The following is a 17303-nucleotide window of genomic DNA, read 5'->3' as shown; positions in this document are numbered from 1 at the left end:
GCAGGCAGCAGCCCCCAGGGCGGAGCTGGAGGGAGGGACCTCCAACTCCTGAGTCAAAAGCAGCAACCGGAGCCTCGTGGGGGCAAGGCATCCTGGGACAGCACGCTGACAGACTCCTAATAAACGGAATGGTCGGTGTTCAGGAAGGGGGGTCAAGAGCTCCCAGGTTTCTGCTGAGCAGGAAGAGTGGATTTTCCACTAGCTGAGACAGGACATGTCGCAGGGGGAAGGTGGGAGCTCAGCTTGAGCTGGTAGGTGAGTTCCTACTGGACCTCCAGGTGGGGCTGTTGACAGGCGGGCGGGAGCCAGAACCGCAGGGACACATGCTGAACCTGGCGGAGGGGGCAGGAGGCTGAGCAGGAAGAGTGTCTCAGGTGCAACAAGCCAGCATGAATGACCCCTGTATCCCCCTGAATGAGGCTCTGGTATCTTCCTCCTGGAGCAGTCCATCCCACCCTGGTGCCCCGTGGCACAAGGTCAGGGAGAGGATACCTTGTAGCTGAGCCCCGTGCCCCCTTTGGCCACTCCCAGCTCAGCCACAGAAGAGTCTCCTGGGGGTTCCCAGAGCCCCCTGCGTCCCACCTGTCAGCAGCGTCCTCCGGCCAGCCCCCCCATCCCCAGCACCGTCTCCAGGCGTCCCAGCCTGCACCTCTCGTCTCCTTTGTGGTCTCTCCCTCTGCCTTCTCGCATTCGGGGAGCCCCGTGTTGGGTCCCAGGTCTGCTTCTCTGCCCTCTGGTTACTCACCCCCGACCCAGCCTGACAGTAAACGCCACCCATGTGGGACTCCCCACTGGTCATCCCCACCCACCCCTTCCTGCTCCACAGACACATTCTCCCAAGTGTCCAGGTGGCAGCTTCAGACAACGTGGCCCACACCCCCCCCCCACAAGGCCCAGGATAAGAAACCTTGCGGGTTTCCTGACTTCTCTGCCCCTAATCCGAATGTCTGTCGTCTTCAAACTCCACCCCTCGTCTGATTGCTTCCCATCAACTCCCCTGATGTCCCCGGTCCAGGCTACCTGGTGGCACTTGTCAGGCCCGTCCTGCTCAGCAGGTCAGCCACTCTGGGCCCTCGCGCCTTCCGGGGGCTTCAGGAACTCCATGCTCTCCCTCCCATGCCCCCACGGCCTCCTCTGCCCCCCGCCCCCACTCTGTGACGCCTGCTGCTCTTTCTCACCAAGTGATGGCTGATGAGTGTCTCACACACAACACAACCAAAGCAGACGCTTACTGTTCTCTCCAAATCCCCTCCTGCAGTTTCCCATCTGAATGAATGGCGACTCCCTTCACCCAGTCACTTAGGTCAAAACGTCAGTCACCCTTCCCCTCACATCCAGCCCCTCAGCAAATCCCACGTGGACCCGTGGCTCCCACCTGGTCCCAGGTGCAGCGTCCGATGCTCCCAGCATCGTCCCTGCCCTCCTGTGGCCTGTTCTCAGCAGAGGGTCCTTCTGGAGCGGTGTGGGATTATGTCCCTTCTCCCTCCGTATGCCTTGTATGCAGTAGGCGCTTAGTAAGTGTTTCCTGACACCCTGATTGTCTCTCCCTTCTGAAGGCCTGCTGCTGAGGCAGCACTGTCTCAGTCTGTGGGAACTGTCTGTGGAGCAGGGGGTGGCCCTGCTCCACGCTACGGAGGGGACACAGCGCTGTGTCCTGTCATGCTGCTCCCGTACAAGGTGACCGGTGCTCAGGAAGGTGGGTCAGCCCGGTGGGCTCTCAGGAACCACCAGGGTGACCACAAAAGTTTTCAAGTTCAACCTCGCTCTTCATTTGGGGCTTAAGGTGCTTTGGCCCAAATACCACTTCCTCTCTTGGTCATGTCCACGCAGTGGGAAGGGTCACACACACTGTCCCTTTGGGACAGAAACAAGAAAGGGAGGCGTTCTTACAAGTCAGCCTGACCCAGCCCAGCCCACCTGGCCGGGGCATGGATACATCAAGGCAGCTCCATAGTCACTTGCTGAGAGAAAGGACGAATGAATGAATGGACACGGTTGCCCCTGATCTCAGAGAAGCCTCGCGATGGCGTGGCTGACCGCTGCTGCCCACAGCTCATGTGGGGAGGTGACGCCTGTGTCCATAGAGCGGCGGGTCCACAGCTCCCACCCCGGCCCCGGACACACCGCACAGTAGCCTCCCCTGGCTTATACTGAGACACCCACTTCACTCGAGGGAAAAGCTTAGACAAGAGTCCCCCATGTCCCTCAGTACCAACGGCCGCCCCTCTGTCTGCCTCCCTGCAGGGAAAACGGCCATGTGCGGGGGCAGCCGCCCCAGCCTGTTCAATTAGCAGCCTGATACCTGCCTGGCCCCAGGGATCTGGCAAGTCTGGAAATGAGCTCAGGTCCCTGGGGCTCAGGCCACAGGGGCCAGGTATAAGCTGCAGTCCCTTCCTTTCCCTCTGCCAGGCCAGATGTCCCTCTGTGAGGCCAGCTTTCTGCAGGTCCTCGACCTTGAGCTTGGACCCACACCTCGCCAGCCGTCAGCCAGCGAGAAGCGCTCCTATCCGGTCAAATGATCAGGTTCCCAGGTGAGGATGCTCCTGGCCCCGGCACAGGTGTCGTGGCCTCAAGCCCAAGTTCCGGGGAGAAAGGCGACCCCCAGGGGACCCTGAGCCTGGGACGGCGCCATCAACCCCAAGCCAAGGAGCTTCGGAAACCCCCGCGCCTCCAGGCAGCCACGCAGCCCTGACCAGACACCCGCCCACCCTCTTCTCCCTGGCTGCGGGTCCTGCCCAGCCAGTGGACACCGGTCCCCTGAGCTTCTCCAGGATGGACAGGCACCTGCTTCCATGCTCGGGACCTGCCCCTGCCCTCAGCGCCTTCTGCCTGCCTCTGCTCACCCTGGATGGCCACGCCCCACCTGGCAGCAGGTGCCCGGCCAGGGCACAGAGAAGAGAACACTCCTCTGAGCCCTCCACGTTGGCGAAAGCCCCACCGAGGCCCCCGAGAAGGATGGAGACAGTGTCCCCCGACAGATCTGAAGGGCGTACCTACCGTGGCGAAGTGCTGCATGGGGTCACTGACGTATAGCATGGTGGGCGCGTGGGGGTCTGCACACGCCGGGGAGCTGGCGCGCTGTGGAACGAGGCATGGGTCTGGGTGGCCAGGGCGCAAGGGGCAGAGTGGCGGCCAGCGGGTGGTGTGGGCCCAGGCGAGAGGCTGTGCAGCTAGCGGGGCAGGAGCCGAGATCGCTGTAGGACAGGCGGGCTGTCTGCTGGCATCCTCTCGCTCGCCCTCTCCCTTGGTCCTGTCAACTCGCTGCATCTAACAACAAAACGGGCGCCCACCCCTTCGCCCTCATGACTATTCATCAGAGCCCAGGCAGGCCTCAGCTTGCCCACTGGTGTGCTGGACCGCACCAAGGAGCTGCCCGGGGAGGGGGCGGCGTACCGGGCCAGCGGCGGCTCCACAATTAAGCCCCACCCGCTCCTTCTGAGACACCGCCCCCCGGAGGCCCTGGGAGCCACCAGCCTCCGCCCCTGAACACGAGGGGGCCAGCCCGGGCCCCTGAGACCTCTGTCGGCAAGGCCAGGCCACCCCAAAGGAAGAGATGGTTGGGTGGCCCGGCCCTCCGGGCGGAGCCATCTCCCTCCTGCCCAGGGAACATGGTGTGGTCCACTGGGGGCACCCCAAAGGGCTGAGTGGAGAGGAGAGACACTCGGGGAGACTGCTGTCCCCAGACCCCCCAAGGAGCCTGGCGATGGAAAGAGCAGCCCGGGGGTGGCCCCATGCAGCAGACTGCGTGGGAGAACCCAGAGCCGACACGCTCCGGGCTGCCCACCTGCCACTCCCTGGTCTTGTCCTTGTGGTTCTGAGTCCTGAAACAGAGGGAGGTGGCCCAGCAGGAGACCGCTGGGGCCCTGCCCCTCAGTGTGCCAACTGCACGACCTTCAGCACGCGGGGGACTCTGCGTCTGCGTCGGGGGCCTCCTAGCGGGGACGTCACGGGGGCCACCACCACTCCCTTCCTGGGGAGTCGGAATCTCCATTCTGACTTAACCATCTTTGACACAAAGTTGCCTTTGGCACAGGGGTTGGGACCCTTGCTGGACTCAGGCGGGGCGTCAGATACACACAAACAAATCACGTGAATGTGGACTGCCGACCTCAGGTTTCTAAGCCCCCAGCCACTTCTACCCCCCGACACAAGAGCTTAAAAACCTGCAAGGTGCTGGAAAGATGCCCTGAGACCCTCGTTTTCTGGCATGTTCTAGCTAAACCCCCGACCACTTCCAGCCTCCTGAGGAGCTGAGGCGGAGGGAGGCACAGCCCACAGCTGATGGAAAGAGAGCCGGGAGGGGACAAACTTCCAGGCACTGTCCCCGAGGGGCTGGCCTGGGTGCCCCAGCTGAGGCTCAGAACCTTGGAGACAGCTGTGGGAAGCGTGACTCCGCTGGCCTGCATTTCTTGTTCCGTGGCTGTTAGATCCCACTGCACAAGTGTTCCCCACTCACAAGGAGTTCGCTATGAGGCGTGTTGCTACCTGACAGATTTGCTCTCTTGCTGTTTGCAGAGGTTGTTGGCCCCACCCTCGTTACCCATGGCTGGTGAGAGGCTTGTTTCCCCTCCGCGCCCAGACTCAGGACCAGGCACCCTCCTGGTGGTGTCGGGGAGCGTACCCCACCTGCAAGAACCCAGAAGTGGCCCCTCGGGCTCCCTGCACGCAGGACGCCCTCCTGGCGCTGAGTCTGTGCGGTCTCCCCAGACCTCTGCCCTCGAGGGGTGAGCCTGGCGGCTGGGTGGGGGTGGCTTCTGGAACTTGGGAGACAGACCTCTTAGGAGGCTGCATTCAGGGGTCCCCACGCCCTGGAGCCCGGTGGCGGCTCCTGTCCCACCACAGAGGGAAGGTAGTGTTAGAGCCTGACAATTAGCTGTGTCGTGGTAACGCAAGTGCCTGACATTACACTTGCGATGGCCGAGGGGTCCATCTCAGACGTCCTTCTCCAATAAGCACAATGTCCACCACACAACTGAGTGGAGCCAGGCTGCCCCACCCACGAGTTCTCCTTTCAGGAAGCTCTGGGCGATCTAGAGAACTGACTGCTGGAGTGACCCTGCTTTTCCCTTCCCGCTCTTATGATTCAAATAAACCAACAAAGAGTGAACCCTTGGAATCCTAGGCCCCCACCCTCGACCCCAGTGACCCCTCTGCCAGGCGAGCCGGGTCCTTGTAGGACCTGTGAGGGATGCACCTTGTGTTTCTGAGCTCCCTGATGGTTGCGTCCTGACATGATAAGATCCACAAGGGCTGGTCCAGCCGCAGCACTGGCTCCAAAAAAGTAAATGTCTGCGGGGTCTTGCTGCAGCCCTGAGCGTCACTGTGCATGGCCTAAGACCAATCCCAAAAAGAGGGGACACTGATGTCCAGGAAGGGGGCTGGAGGCTCAGGACCCTTCACCCCTGGGGAGCAGTTGGCAGCTCAGAGAGTGTCCCTTCTCATCCTGCTGTAGGACGCCACTACTGGCCTATCCCAGGCCCACCTTTCCCAGCATCTGCCTTGGTTTCCTCACCTGTAAAATGGGAGTATAGCAGGTGCTAATTCAGATGGGCTATTCCACCCTAATGATCTCCTAGCAGAGGCAGGAGGCTGGGCCAGGGACTTAAATCCCTCAGTCTGAGGGTCCTCAAAGGTACAGGCATCACAGGGGCTCGCTGCCCACCAGACCCCACCACATCCTGGGCCATGGCTGCCCAAGCAGCTGCCCTGTCCTAGTGCCATGGGGGCCGGCGGGTCTTGCGCCAGCCTAGCAATGAAACGGACACAGACGGAGGACACGGGACCCTCCTGCCCCCTCCCTCACCCCACTTCACCCTGACTCGTTCATGTGACTGGAGCCCCCATAGCCCCCACTATTCACCAGACGCCCAAGGTGCCTCAGACGGGTGTATTTTGGGATGTGTTGGGTGAGGGGCTCCACGTTCTGGAAGAGGGGGTTTATGGAGGTGTCCAGACTCTGTGCCCTCCTGGCCTCCAGAGTCCCCAGCACTGCCTGCCTCCTGTGTCCTAGCCCTTGGCCTGGCACCGGTGACCCCGAGACAGACACGCTCAACTGTAGGAAGGCCAGCAGCCAGCACGCAGCGTCCAGGATGCATCTGAGGAGTTTCTGTTTCCCTCACACATGTAGCAAAGTTCCCTCGACAGCTCCCCACCTGAGGGGGCCCTGGCAAACAAGGCTTGTGGGCAGGACCGAGCAGCCCCAGGGTCCAGCGGGGCTGTGCCAAGGAGGCCATCTCAGAGGAGTGCTGGGGACAGCAGGACCGCCGGTCCTCTCCCAGGGCCAGGGGTCCCCTTGTGTCCCACCTGTTTACCACCCACGTCCTGGCCAGGGGTGGCCGGAGAGAGGCAGGGATGCAGCCACACCCAGTTACCACTGTCCTGCATTCTTGCCAAGAAAAATGCCAAGCATGGCAAGACCTGAGTGGGGCGGGGGAGAGGGATGCTTTTGGAGCCTGGTCCCCTTCACCGCGAGAGGAGAGGCTGTCTAAGAACAAAGTCACCACGGGGAGGCAGGGCCAGAGACGGAGGCAGCTGTTAAATACCTGGATCCAGCCATGCCTGAATCCACTCCTACCCTTGGAATGACAGTTATGTAAGCTGATACAGTTTCTGTTTTGCAATTGAAATGTCCTGACAAAGCCACAGAGGAAGCTGTGCACCAGGAGCCTCCCTTCTGGCTTGGCAGGCTACCGGGACAGGACCGTCCACACCTACTGCCCCACCCCAAGGCCTCCGCAGAGGGCAGCCCCACTCACCATGACGGACGGAGTGGCCATGCCCTGCAGGTGGAAGACACCCATGCTGGCCTCCACGGCGCCCACCTCCTCGCTGCTGCCCTGGCTCGACTGGGGCAGGTCAAAGTAGGTGCTGTCCGGCTCCCTGGGAAGAGGGCACACAGCCATCAGCCCCAGACCACCCAGACCAGAGTTTGGACCAGCCCGTGGCCGACCTCCCCTGCTCTGTCCGGCCGCCCTCAGCTCCCACCCGCCCTGCCAGCTTCTCAGGGCTGGTGTGAGTGCCAGGGAGGCATGAGCACATGTGGGCTCTGTCCCCTGGACCTCTCCTGGCTCTAACCCAATTTGTTCGCCTCGCCCTGCCCCAAGCTGGCCTGAGTCCAGCCGGGGTCCACTCAGAGGAAATACTCACAGAGAGCTCCAGAGGTGCTCGAACGTGGTTCCCTCGTCGGTGGCCGTGGAGGTGGACTGGGACATCTTCTCCACACCCTACCCCGAGGCAGCGTGTTCTGTGGGGAGGAAGAAGGGGTGAGCCCTGTGGACGGCGTTCTCTGTGCTCCTCGTCCAGCATCCTGGGGTCGGGGGGATCGGGCAGGCCAACGATGACACGTGAGGACACTGCTTGAGCAGCAGCCAGGGGGGCGCTCAGCCTTCACCCCCCACCCCCATCCCCATTTCATCCTGCCCATTTCCAGGGCAGGAAACTGAGTCGAGACCCAGGTGAGTGGGCAGGCGCTCAGCCTTGCTGATGGGCAGGCCTGCCTCAGACCCGGCCAGGGTGCCCCGGGCAGGAGGGGCTCCTCAGGGCCACCACCTACGAGGGGGGTGACAGCAGCACTCCCTCTGGGGACTGCTGCGGGCCGTTGCAGCACCGATTGAACGTGTTCATGCTGTGTCTGGGCGCAGAGAGCCCTCAAAGACGTGTGGCCGTCACCACTACTAACTGTGTGTCTAGTTCCAGCCTGGAGGCTTGAGCCAGGCTTGGGGGCTCCAATGTGCCAAGACGTGGGGACAGCTCATATCACAAATCACTCCCTCTGGGGACGGCAAGCGCAGGGCACCCCAGAGGCGGGAGCAGAGCCCTGGGTGCGAGCCTTGCTGTGTCCACGGCAGACGGCCTTTCTGAGGCGGGTCTGTCCTGCGACCTGACGTAAATGACTGCTGGCCCCACGAGGAAGCTCACCAACGTGGGGAAGCTGCCCTGTCACTGGGCTGGTGCCACCTCACCATGGAAGGTGCCCAGGGGTTGGGGTGCCCCGCCCAGGGGCCCTGCTGGCCTTTGTCCCTGCCATTGCCTCTCCTGAGAGGCTCCATGCCCAGGTACCACCTTGAAGTGGCCCCTGCCACACGGGAGGAGGTAGCAGTGACCAGGCTGGACTCAGCTGGGGCCCTTGTCCCACTGTGGGAGGGAGCGGGGGGGGCAGGAAACCACCGTCCCTACTCAGGCCAAGGCGAAGTCTCCCCTAGGCGGGCCTCTGGGTCCTTGGCAGGGGGCCACGGGACTCGGCTCAGCCACAGCCTGGCAGTGCCCAAGCAGGCAGGCCTGGACCTGTCCGTGATCATCCGGGGAGGGAGGGTGTGTCCGCAATCTGTCACTTTGTCCCCAGGCAGACAGGCACTGTTGGAGGCCTGTGGCTTGCCTCAGGGCCACCACGGTCCCTGGAGCCGTGGCATGAGCCCCGAGGGCCACCGTAGGCTCCGAGAGGTTACGGGACTTGCTGAGGTCACAGAGTATAACTGTAAGTGCAGGAATGGCCGAGTGGTTTTCTCAGAGTTGGAAATCAACTTAGTCGTGTCTGCCCCAAAGCTTCAGCATATAATCCACAGGGTTTTAACGCACTTGCATGCTGCCTCCTGGGAGGTCACTGCCAGCTGTGCTGAGCTGTCCAAAGCCCAGTGCAGCTGAGTCCTGGGCATGGAGCAGGCCCCCACGTAATTCAGCATGGAGTGAACTTGGGAGGAAGTGGGCTGGCCGCTGAGCTGAGGCCGGGCAACCCGCCTTCACCCACTCCCCGGGCCGGCCCTTCGTGGGTGAGCAGCAAGCGGGGTGGCCTCTCGGTGCGGGCAGTGTGTGCCGACATGAAACCTGGCTGGCCTGGGCCATTTGCTCCACCTCCTTCATTTTGCTGACGGACCCTCCAAGCCCGAGATGGAAAAAGCTTTATTAACGTCACATAGCGAGTGGGCGGCGGGATCCCATCTCCCGTTGGTACTAATCAGAAACAGCCCAAATGTGCACCAACCGACGGATGGATAAACCAATTGTGGTGGGTCCACACAATGGAATATTACTCTGTCATCAAAAGAATGACGCCCTGACACATGCTACAATGTGAATGGACCTCAAGATACTATGCTCAGTGAGAGAAGCCAGACGTCAAGGACCATGTGTCCTAGGATTCCATCTATGAAGGGTCCAGAATGGGCAATGCCAGAGGAGGCAGATTGGTGGCTGCCAGGGGCTGGGGGAGAGGGAGGGGGACTGACTGCTGATGGGTGTGGGTCTCCTTTGGGTTGATGAGAATGTTCTGGAACTGGAGAGAGGTGGTGGCTTCACAACATTGTGAGTGTGCTAAACATCACTGAATTGGTTCCCTGAAAATTGTGGGAGACAGAGACAGAGAGACACAGAGAGAGAGAGAGACAGGGACAGATAGACAGACAGACAGAGTGAGACACAGAAACAGAACCGCATCGCCTGTCTGCCTCCTGCTGGCTAGCCTGGATCCGGCCCCGTGGACGCTCAGCACTGGGATTCAGGGGTGGAATGGGGGCCCTCTGTGCAGGGCTCCCTGGGAGCCTGTTAGCGAAGCCGCACTTTGACCAGGTGCCTGAACGTGGACACTAGTTTCATGCTTGAAGTGACATTGCTTTTCACTCTCCTCTGCATTCTCACATTGCACGCTTCCTTCCCACGGACCCTCGAATAAAGAAAGGCATCCTTTTTATCTGAGGACCCCGCCTGCTGTGTCCCGGCTGCCATCCCTGGCCAGGTGAGCGCCACCAGCCACGCACACCACTGGCCACGTGCACCAGGAGCAGCTCAGGCACTACAGGGGGCCGAGCTGCATGGGGCAAAGCAGGGGCTTCCTCTGTGTCAGGACAGGGGACCCTCAAACCCACCCCAGACCCATCATCCCCAGACCTCAGTAGCAGGCCCCCAGCTTCGGCTGTCTACCAGCCTCCCCTAGGACTTCCACTCCGGCTCTTCATTGGAACAGCGAGGGTCTGGATACCTGGCTGTCTTACCTAGAGGACACCATGGGACTTGAACCAGGAAGCCACATGGTGCTATGATGTCCAGCTTCCCTGCAAAACTCTGAAGGGCTGCTTGTACTAGACCCAAGACCCCCAAGAACAGAAGTGACGGAGCCACAGACCCAGTCCGTGCAGGCATCAGGGAACACCTGCCACCCCGGCAGGAGCTCGGCGTGGGAAAGAGGAAATGCTGATGTTCGGTCAAAGATCGGAGGTGCAGCGACTCAAGCCCTTCATCCAGAACCCCCAGGCTGCTCTGGACACTCCTATCCTCTCTACTCGCTTATTTACGGTTTCACTTTCCATGCTTTCAGTTGCCTGCAGTCAACTACAGTCCAAAAATATTCAATGGAAAATTAGAGAAATAGGGCAGCTGGTTAGCTCAGTTGGTTAGAGCGCAGTGTTCATAACACCCAGGTCGCCGGTTCTATTCCCACATGGGCCAGTGAGCTGTGCCCTCCACAACTAGAGTGAAAAAAAACGACTTGACTTAGAGCTTATGGGTCCTGGAAAAACACACTGTTCCCCAATAAAAATTAAAAAAAAAAGAAAGAAAATTACAGAAATAAATCGTTCATGAGTTTTAAATCGCGCCTTTCTAGGAACGTGATGAAGTCTCGCTATTTCTCGCTTTATCCCGCCCAGGACGTGAATCATCCCTTCGTCCAGCGTCTCCACGCTGTACACGCTCCCCGCCCGTTAGTCACTTAGTAACCGTCTGGGTGATCAGATGGACTGTCACGCTGTCCCAGTGCTGTGTCCACGTCACCCTTATGTCCCTTAATATCGGCCCCAAAGCGCAGGAGTGGGGGTGCTGGCAGTCGGGTGTGACAGAGAGAAGCCGTGAAGTGCTTCCTGGAAGTAAAGAGGCGAAAGCTCTCGCCTTAATGAGGAAAGTACCGTATGCTGAGGTCGCTGAGACCTACGGGGAGGAAGGGGCTTCGATCTGTGAAACTGTGAAGAAGGAGAAAGACATCGGTGCCGGTTCTGCTGTCGCCCCTCAGGCCGCAAAAGTTCCGGCCACAGTGCGTGAGGGGAGCTGGTTAGGAGGGAAAAGGCCTTGAACTGGTGGTGGGAGACGGACGGGAGACGTGTTCCCGGTGATGGCAACGTGCTTCCCAGAAAGCGTGGCGCCTCTGCGAGGACTTCAGCAAGGGACCCTGAAGGGTGACCGACCACAGGCACTAAGTGTACCCAGCAGGTGGTTGTCACTGTTCTACTTCATTACTAGTCCTGTTGTGCATCTCCGACTGGGCCTCCTCTGTGAAGTAAACTCCGTCATAGGTATGTAGGCACAGGGAAAAACAAGTCTGTGACGGGGTCTGGTACCCTCTGCGGTTCACACCTCCCCTGGGGTCTTGGGACGTGCCCCCGCGGGTAAGGGGGACGACTGTGGAACATTTGTGGGTGTCAGATGTATGAGGCACAGCATTTGTGGGGGGGCTGGACGGTCGTGGACTCATTGCATCGCTGATTCTGCCCAGCCTGTGCTCCAGGCCCGGCGGGGAGTTTCCCCCAAATATTTAGAACTCAGGGAGAGTCCCAGGACCTGCAGCCTGAGGACCTACCCCCCACTAGCAGGGCCCTGGGACCCCTAGAGACAGGCAGGGCTCTCTGGAGAGCAGGCACGCTCCACTGATTTCTCAGGGTGACTCACAGTGTCTCTAGGTCTCAGCTCAACGGTTTTCTCCTTCGGTCACCAGTGGTGGGGGAGGGGACGCTCTCCGTACTCCCCCGCACCCAAAGGGCCCCTCCGCTCCAGGGGGAAGCTCGAGGCCTGGAGGGGCTGCTGCCCTGTCCCCCTGCTTTGCCCAGGCCCCCAGTCTCTCATCCACAGCTTCCCAGCCAGAAGCACAGCCTCATGGGGACCCCTTGCCTGTCCTCACATATCCTCTTACTCTCCCCTTGCCCTGTCCCCACCTGTTCCCTCCCTGCCTCCTACCCTACCCCTGTATGTCCTCTCTGTCCCCACCTGCCCCGTGTGTCTCCTCTGACCCTCGCCCTGTCCTCATGCACCCCACGGGGGGCTGCCTCCGTGCTCACCCTTAGTTCAGGACCCCTCCCCGCCCCTCCATGTCCTTCCAGGCCAGGCCAGGGCTCGGCCTCCTCTTGGAAGCCACTGTCCTCCCTGACTCCTAGTCAGGACGCTCCTGTCCTGTTGCCATCACCTGACACCCCTTCAGCTGCGTAGCCCACAGGGCAGGATTGTGGGGCATCCTATCCCACCATCCCCCCCCCGTCGCTTCCCAGGGTTCCATGGGACGACCCTCCGACCGGCTCTGCCCAACCCTCTGACCTTAGTCTCAGGGGCTGCTGCTGCCCACCCTCCCGTAGAACCCAGAGACAAAGGGTGGACGCGTGGCCTGAGCAGAGGGACGGACAAGGTGGGGTGTATCCTCCTCCACCCTGGTCATGGGGACACTGACGCCTCTCAGATGGGGGCAGCTTTCTTCAGCTCAGCAGAGAAAAGACCCAAGAACTCCACTGGCCCCCGACCCCCAACGACCCATCCCAGTTGTTCGGAGTCACACGATAACCATGCCGGCGGCCCTCTTCCCACCGTCTATCTTACTTTTATTTCAGTAACCTAGACGGACTGAAATCTGCGGTGGCAGGTAAAGCCAGACCCTCACGGGAGGGTCCCTTCCAGTCACCCTGTGGCCCTGTCTTAAGGGGACTGCAGAATGTCCCAGCGTCCAGAAGGCTCCTACCTGGGTGGAGGCGTCGGTGGGCCCCCGTACAATGTGCTCTTCTCAGGGCTGCGCCCAGCCCGATTCCAACAGGACACTCGGAGCCCAGCCTCTTGGGGTCCTTGGTGCTGAGAGGTCTCTGCTGCCCCAGCTGCCCCCAGAACAGAGGTGGCCCTCACCCTTGGGGAGGGGTGGGCCCGGGATTCCGCCTGGAACAGCCAGGAGGCCCCCCTCCTCGTGGAGCTAGGGCAGTGCCCCTCTTCGCCTGCCCCTCCCGACTGCACCCTGGCCACATGGCCAGAGGAGCGCAGGGCAGCCTTCCGGTCCAGCTCACCAAGTGAGGTGGGGTGGGGTGGAGTCAGGACGGGCCCGTGGGCCAGGGCTGGCCACAACTGTGCCCTGGACCTACTGCAGAAAGACTGGGCCCAGCAGAACCTACTGATGGGGCCGTGGCCGAGGCCTCCAGCAGCCTGACATGGCACCCTGCTTCCCTCTGCCCTGCGGCCCAGCCCGGGAGACCCAGCGCTGGCGATGAGACAGTTTAGCCTCCCCACCCTGAGGCAGGGTGCTGTTGGGAAACACGAAACAGCTGGAGGTGCCAGTTAAGAGGCCCTCCCTCCCTCCCGGGCCCATGGTGGGGGCAGATTGGAGCGACCCCAGGAATCCCCCAGGCGCCGCTGCTTCTGATCCTGCTGGCCTTTTACCCCCGACTCCAGCTTCTGTCCTAGCCACCAGCTTCTGTTAAGGCAAGTGGTCCCTGCCAGCAGCCAGGCCAGGGTGGGTGGGCCCTTCTGGCACATGGGCCTCATCTAGAGAGCCATGAGGTTATCTGGCAGTTTTTAATCTAATGGGTGGCTCAGCACCAACAAGGGCTTCATCCCTTCTAGAAAGAAACAATGGTTGAACAAACCTCCAGTGTCTACAAATGGCTCCGAATTCATGGGGATGTTTGCTGGGAGCGGCCCTTGGCTGCGCAGAGTTGGGGAGGAAACGATGACGGCCCTCACACCCTGCGGAAGAGGCTGCCACAGACCAGCCCTCTGGTAGAGGAAATTACATGCACCAAAACGAAACAAAAAAACCAAAAGCGCAAAGCATCACTGAGCTCCAAATGACTGGCAAGCCAGCGCAGCAGGTAGGTCATTTTACTGAAAGAGGTGGAAACATGCAGAAGTTAGGCCACCCAAGGGCACACAGCGGTCCTGAGGGGACAGTAAAACCCAGCGTCTGGCTCCAGCGTCCTCACTCTTGACCCCTGCACTCTACCTGGCTTGTCCTCGGGAGGTGGGCAAAAGAGCTGACCCCCGCCCAGCCTGCATTCCCACCTGCCCAACCGCACCAGGCACCCTGCCTGGCAAGTCCCTTGTCCAGCCATCTGCACTGACACACGCCGAGGCCCTACCGACGTCCAACGCCCACCGCTGACTGACTACGACCTTCCTCCCACCCCCCTCAGCCCTCCCCATGACGCAGTAGCCTCTTGGCCGGTCCCCCTATTTCTGCCTCACCTGATATCCCCAGACCCACCACCACTGCTCTGGACTCTGGGCTCTGATCTTAGCCAGCATTGCATCAGAAGGCGTCTTCCTGGCCCATGAAGCACCCAGAACCCGCCACAGCCCTCCCTCCCCAAATGACCAGCTTGTGGCTCGCACACAGACGCCGAGGGGCCGTCTCCTGCCCTGCTCCATTGACCCTGCACCCCTTCTCTGGTGCCTTTGCAGACCACTACCCCAGCACCTGCAGAATGTGTGGGACCAACATCTGTCACAGGGCAGGCCCTCGGGGAGCCCTCATCAGCCCTGGACAGACCCCTGATTCCCGTCGTCTCCCTCCGCGAGTCGTCAGTCCCCTGAGGGCTCCGTCACGGCCACATGCCCAGGACCCAAGAGGGACCCGTACACAGCAGGAGGGCAGTCGATGACGGTGTGTGCACGTGGCAGACAAACAGCTGTTGGCACAGGAGGAGCATTGGGGACCACCTGAGAACTCCACCTGGGTCGTCCTCAAGTTTTGTCCTGACCACACACCACCTGCTCACCCACCAGGCTGCCAGGCAGCCCTGCCCTTTCTGCCTGTCTCCTCCAATCCCCCCACCCAGCCCTCTTTCTGCCCCAGGGGGCCACACGTCTATGTGCCAATGGCCACCACTGGAAGCACCTGCTCTGCATCTGGAATTTTCCCCAGACAAGCACGTGGCTCCTTCAACCACGCCCTGGATGGTTGTGTCCAAACCATCGTCTCCACCTGGCCACCCTGCTCAGCACACCTCACATCCCTCAGAAAGCGATGCCCCACTGAGACGTGTCGTCAGCCTGCACAGACCCGCCCCTCCCGTGCTCTGGGCTCCTCACTGAGGGGCCCTCCAACGCCAGCTATGGAGGCCACGCGTCTTCCCAGGGCTCAGTCTGACTCCTGAATCATGTTCTTTTCTTTCTCTGGAGTCAGCGGACGTCTGACACGACCTCATCTGCGCTGCTGTGATGTTCCCTGGTTCATCTATCCATCCCTCGCTCCGGAAGCATCCGTCAGTGTTCCAGAGAATGGCATCTGCCTCGCTTCCGCTCCCTGCCCTCCTGCCACCAGAGGACACCGGCACACCTGCCCCCAACGCTGGGATGGTCTTCCTGACGATGACACCCAGAATCTCCTGCACCCACCCTATGCCAGCTCCCGCCTAGAACCCTCTGTACTTTTGATCTCAACTTTCAAAGTGACCCTGGGAGGAAGGCACTGCTGTGCCCCCCTCTCCAAATGTCCCAACAAAAGCTCCGACAGGCAGAGCTCGGCCAAAGACAATCCCTGGATGGCCCTGCAGGTTGCGGAGGTGGGACTAGTGAGGTGGGTTGCAGACGGGACAGGGACCCCCAAGGTCTCGGCCAAGGTAGAGCTCTGAGTCTGTGCACCTCGGGAAGTGGGTTGGGAGGCTCGGCTCCCAGAGACGCAGTGGGGTTTTTGTGGGGACGGCCACCCTGGCTGGTACCTCTCGGGCCTGCTGAGCCCAGGGCAGGCGGGGGCACATGGAGCAGGTAGGTGGTGCTGGGATGCAGGAGGGGATGGCAGGGCATGAGGACACGTAGCCTGCCTCGGGGCCCTTCCAAGTCGATTTACATTGGTTCATGCACTTTTGAGTGAAGGGCTTCAACCAGCCACAGATTCAAGGCCTGCAGCCGCCTACCAGCTGTGTGCGTATTGGGGGGGTGGGGGGGGCGGGCTCTGTGCTCTCATGTGTATCATGAAGATCGTCACACCTACGGTGCAGGATTGATCTAGGCAGGATTCCTGGGTGTCGCGGGGCTGTAAAGCATGACTGCCCATCTGTGCGCTGGGACAATTTGCGTATCTGCAATTTAGTCATTTCTCAGTCAATCTCTCGCCTCAACGGCCCGGGGCAGGGACAAGAGGCAGCCACTCAGCCTCCCCACCCTCCTTCTCACCACCATCATCGTGCACACACACACTGCCTTCCTCACAGAGAATTCCCACACCAGCCCCTTTCCTCAAGTGTGATGGGACCCTGAGGACCTCTGACCTCGGGAGTCCAGCCATGTAAACGGCACAGCGGTGGCAGGTGGGCCACACACAGGGAGTGACTCCTGCTGTCCAGGACTTGGTGTCGCCTTGCAGGTGGCTAGGTGAAGCCAGGGAGACCAGGGCAGCCTCTGGGGCTCGGTGCGGGTGAGGGGAGCTGGGAAAGCTGGTTCTAGATTGGCCCCATCAGGCTAAGAAGTGGTGTGCCCCAGCCAGGCAAGCCCCAGGACCTACCAGCCTGGGTATTGCTCTATGCCTCCTGGGCAGGAAGTGGAGAGAGTTCCTGGCAGTCCACGGGGGGAGGCGATGGCACCAGAGCCACATCTGTCCCCGCCCAGTCTGTGCCCAACCCGGGGCCACACAGAGTGCCATGCAGCAGCGACCTGTCCTTGTCACCCAAGTCCTGTCAAGGGAATCACTGGCACGGCCACCGTGCACTGGCCTGGCCACCAACCTGCCCCTGGGCACTCCATTCTGGGCACCAGGTGGGAGGTAGTGCAGAGCGGGCTCTACACTGAGTGGCCCGGAGAAGGCGCTGTGCAGGGGGCCGGCAGCAGGACCCCAAGCGCGTGCCTGAAAGAGGAGGGCCAGGCCGAGCCCAAGCCTACCTTGGCCAAGCCTGGGCCCGGAGGGTCGTGCCGAGGGGAGGTGGCCAGGAGGCCGGCTGGCTTGTGGCTCGGCAGGCAGACGGTGGCAGCAGCGTCCTGGTTGCCTAGGTGATGACATTGGAGCGGTGTGGTGGCCTGGAGCCTCAGGGCCGGCCAGGGTGGGGTGGAGCGTGGCCGAGAGCCCTGGGGCTGGAGGCCAGCCTGTGCTCAGTGTTCCCGATGCCATGCCTGCCGCATGGTGACGCCCCTGCCCATGGGAACCTAGTTGGGCAGGGGGAGCGGGGATTGGAGCCGTGGTCCCTCCCTGCACCTCCCCCACCCCGTGTTTGCTCGCTTTTCCTCTGCTTCTCACTGTAGAAATTTCCGAACACACAGAAGGAGAGAGAAGGGTGCAATGAATCTGTCCCTGGCTCCAGCTTCAGTCTGTCCCCAGCCGCAGCACCTTCTGTCATTTCATTGGTCATATGGCGGTTGGGCTGCTA

At 61.1% G+C, this 17303-nt stretch overlaps 1 protein-coding gene across 3 annotated transcripts in view; it reads right to left on the bottom strand.

Moving 5' to 3' along the window:
* The window catches only part of TP73 (tumor protein p73), a 48777-nt gene extending 31877 nt beyond the window's left edge, over window positions 1-16900 (bottom strand). Inside the window, exons 1-3 of one of the 3 annotated variants that reach the window (XM_033115743.1) lie at window positions 16822-16900; window positions 7147-7243; window positions 6756-6879 (exon numbers count right to left, since the gene is read on the bottom strand). In XM_033115743.1, coding sequence (XP_032971634.1) covers window positions 6756-6879; window positions 7147-7211 — 189 coding nt within the window. In that variant the 5' untranslated portion in view covers window positions 7212-7243; window positions 16822-16900. Of the gene's footprint in view, window positions 1-2997; window positions 3237-6755; window positions 6880-7146; window positions 7244-16821 lie in introns of those variants that run through there. The other 2 variants (XM_033115744.1, XM_033115745.1) reach the window with 2 other exon arrangements.
* Between the last annotated feature and the right edge of the window lie 403 nt (window positions 16901-17303).

This window comes from Rhinolophus ferrumequinum, chromosome 9 (assembly GCF_004115265.2).
Source record: "Rhinolophus ferrumequinum isolate MPI-CBG mRhiFer1 chromosome 9, mRhiFer1_v1.p, whole genome shotgun sequence".
NCBI lineage: Eukaryota > Metazoa > Chordata > Mammalia > Chiroptera > Rhinolophidae > Rhinolophus > Rhinolophus ferrumequinum.
Note: the sequence above shows the minus strand (reverse complement) of the source record. Positions and strands in the feature narration are given on the sequence as shown.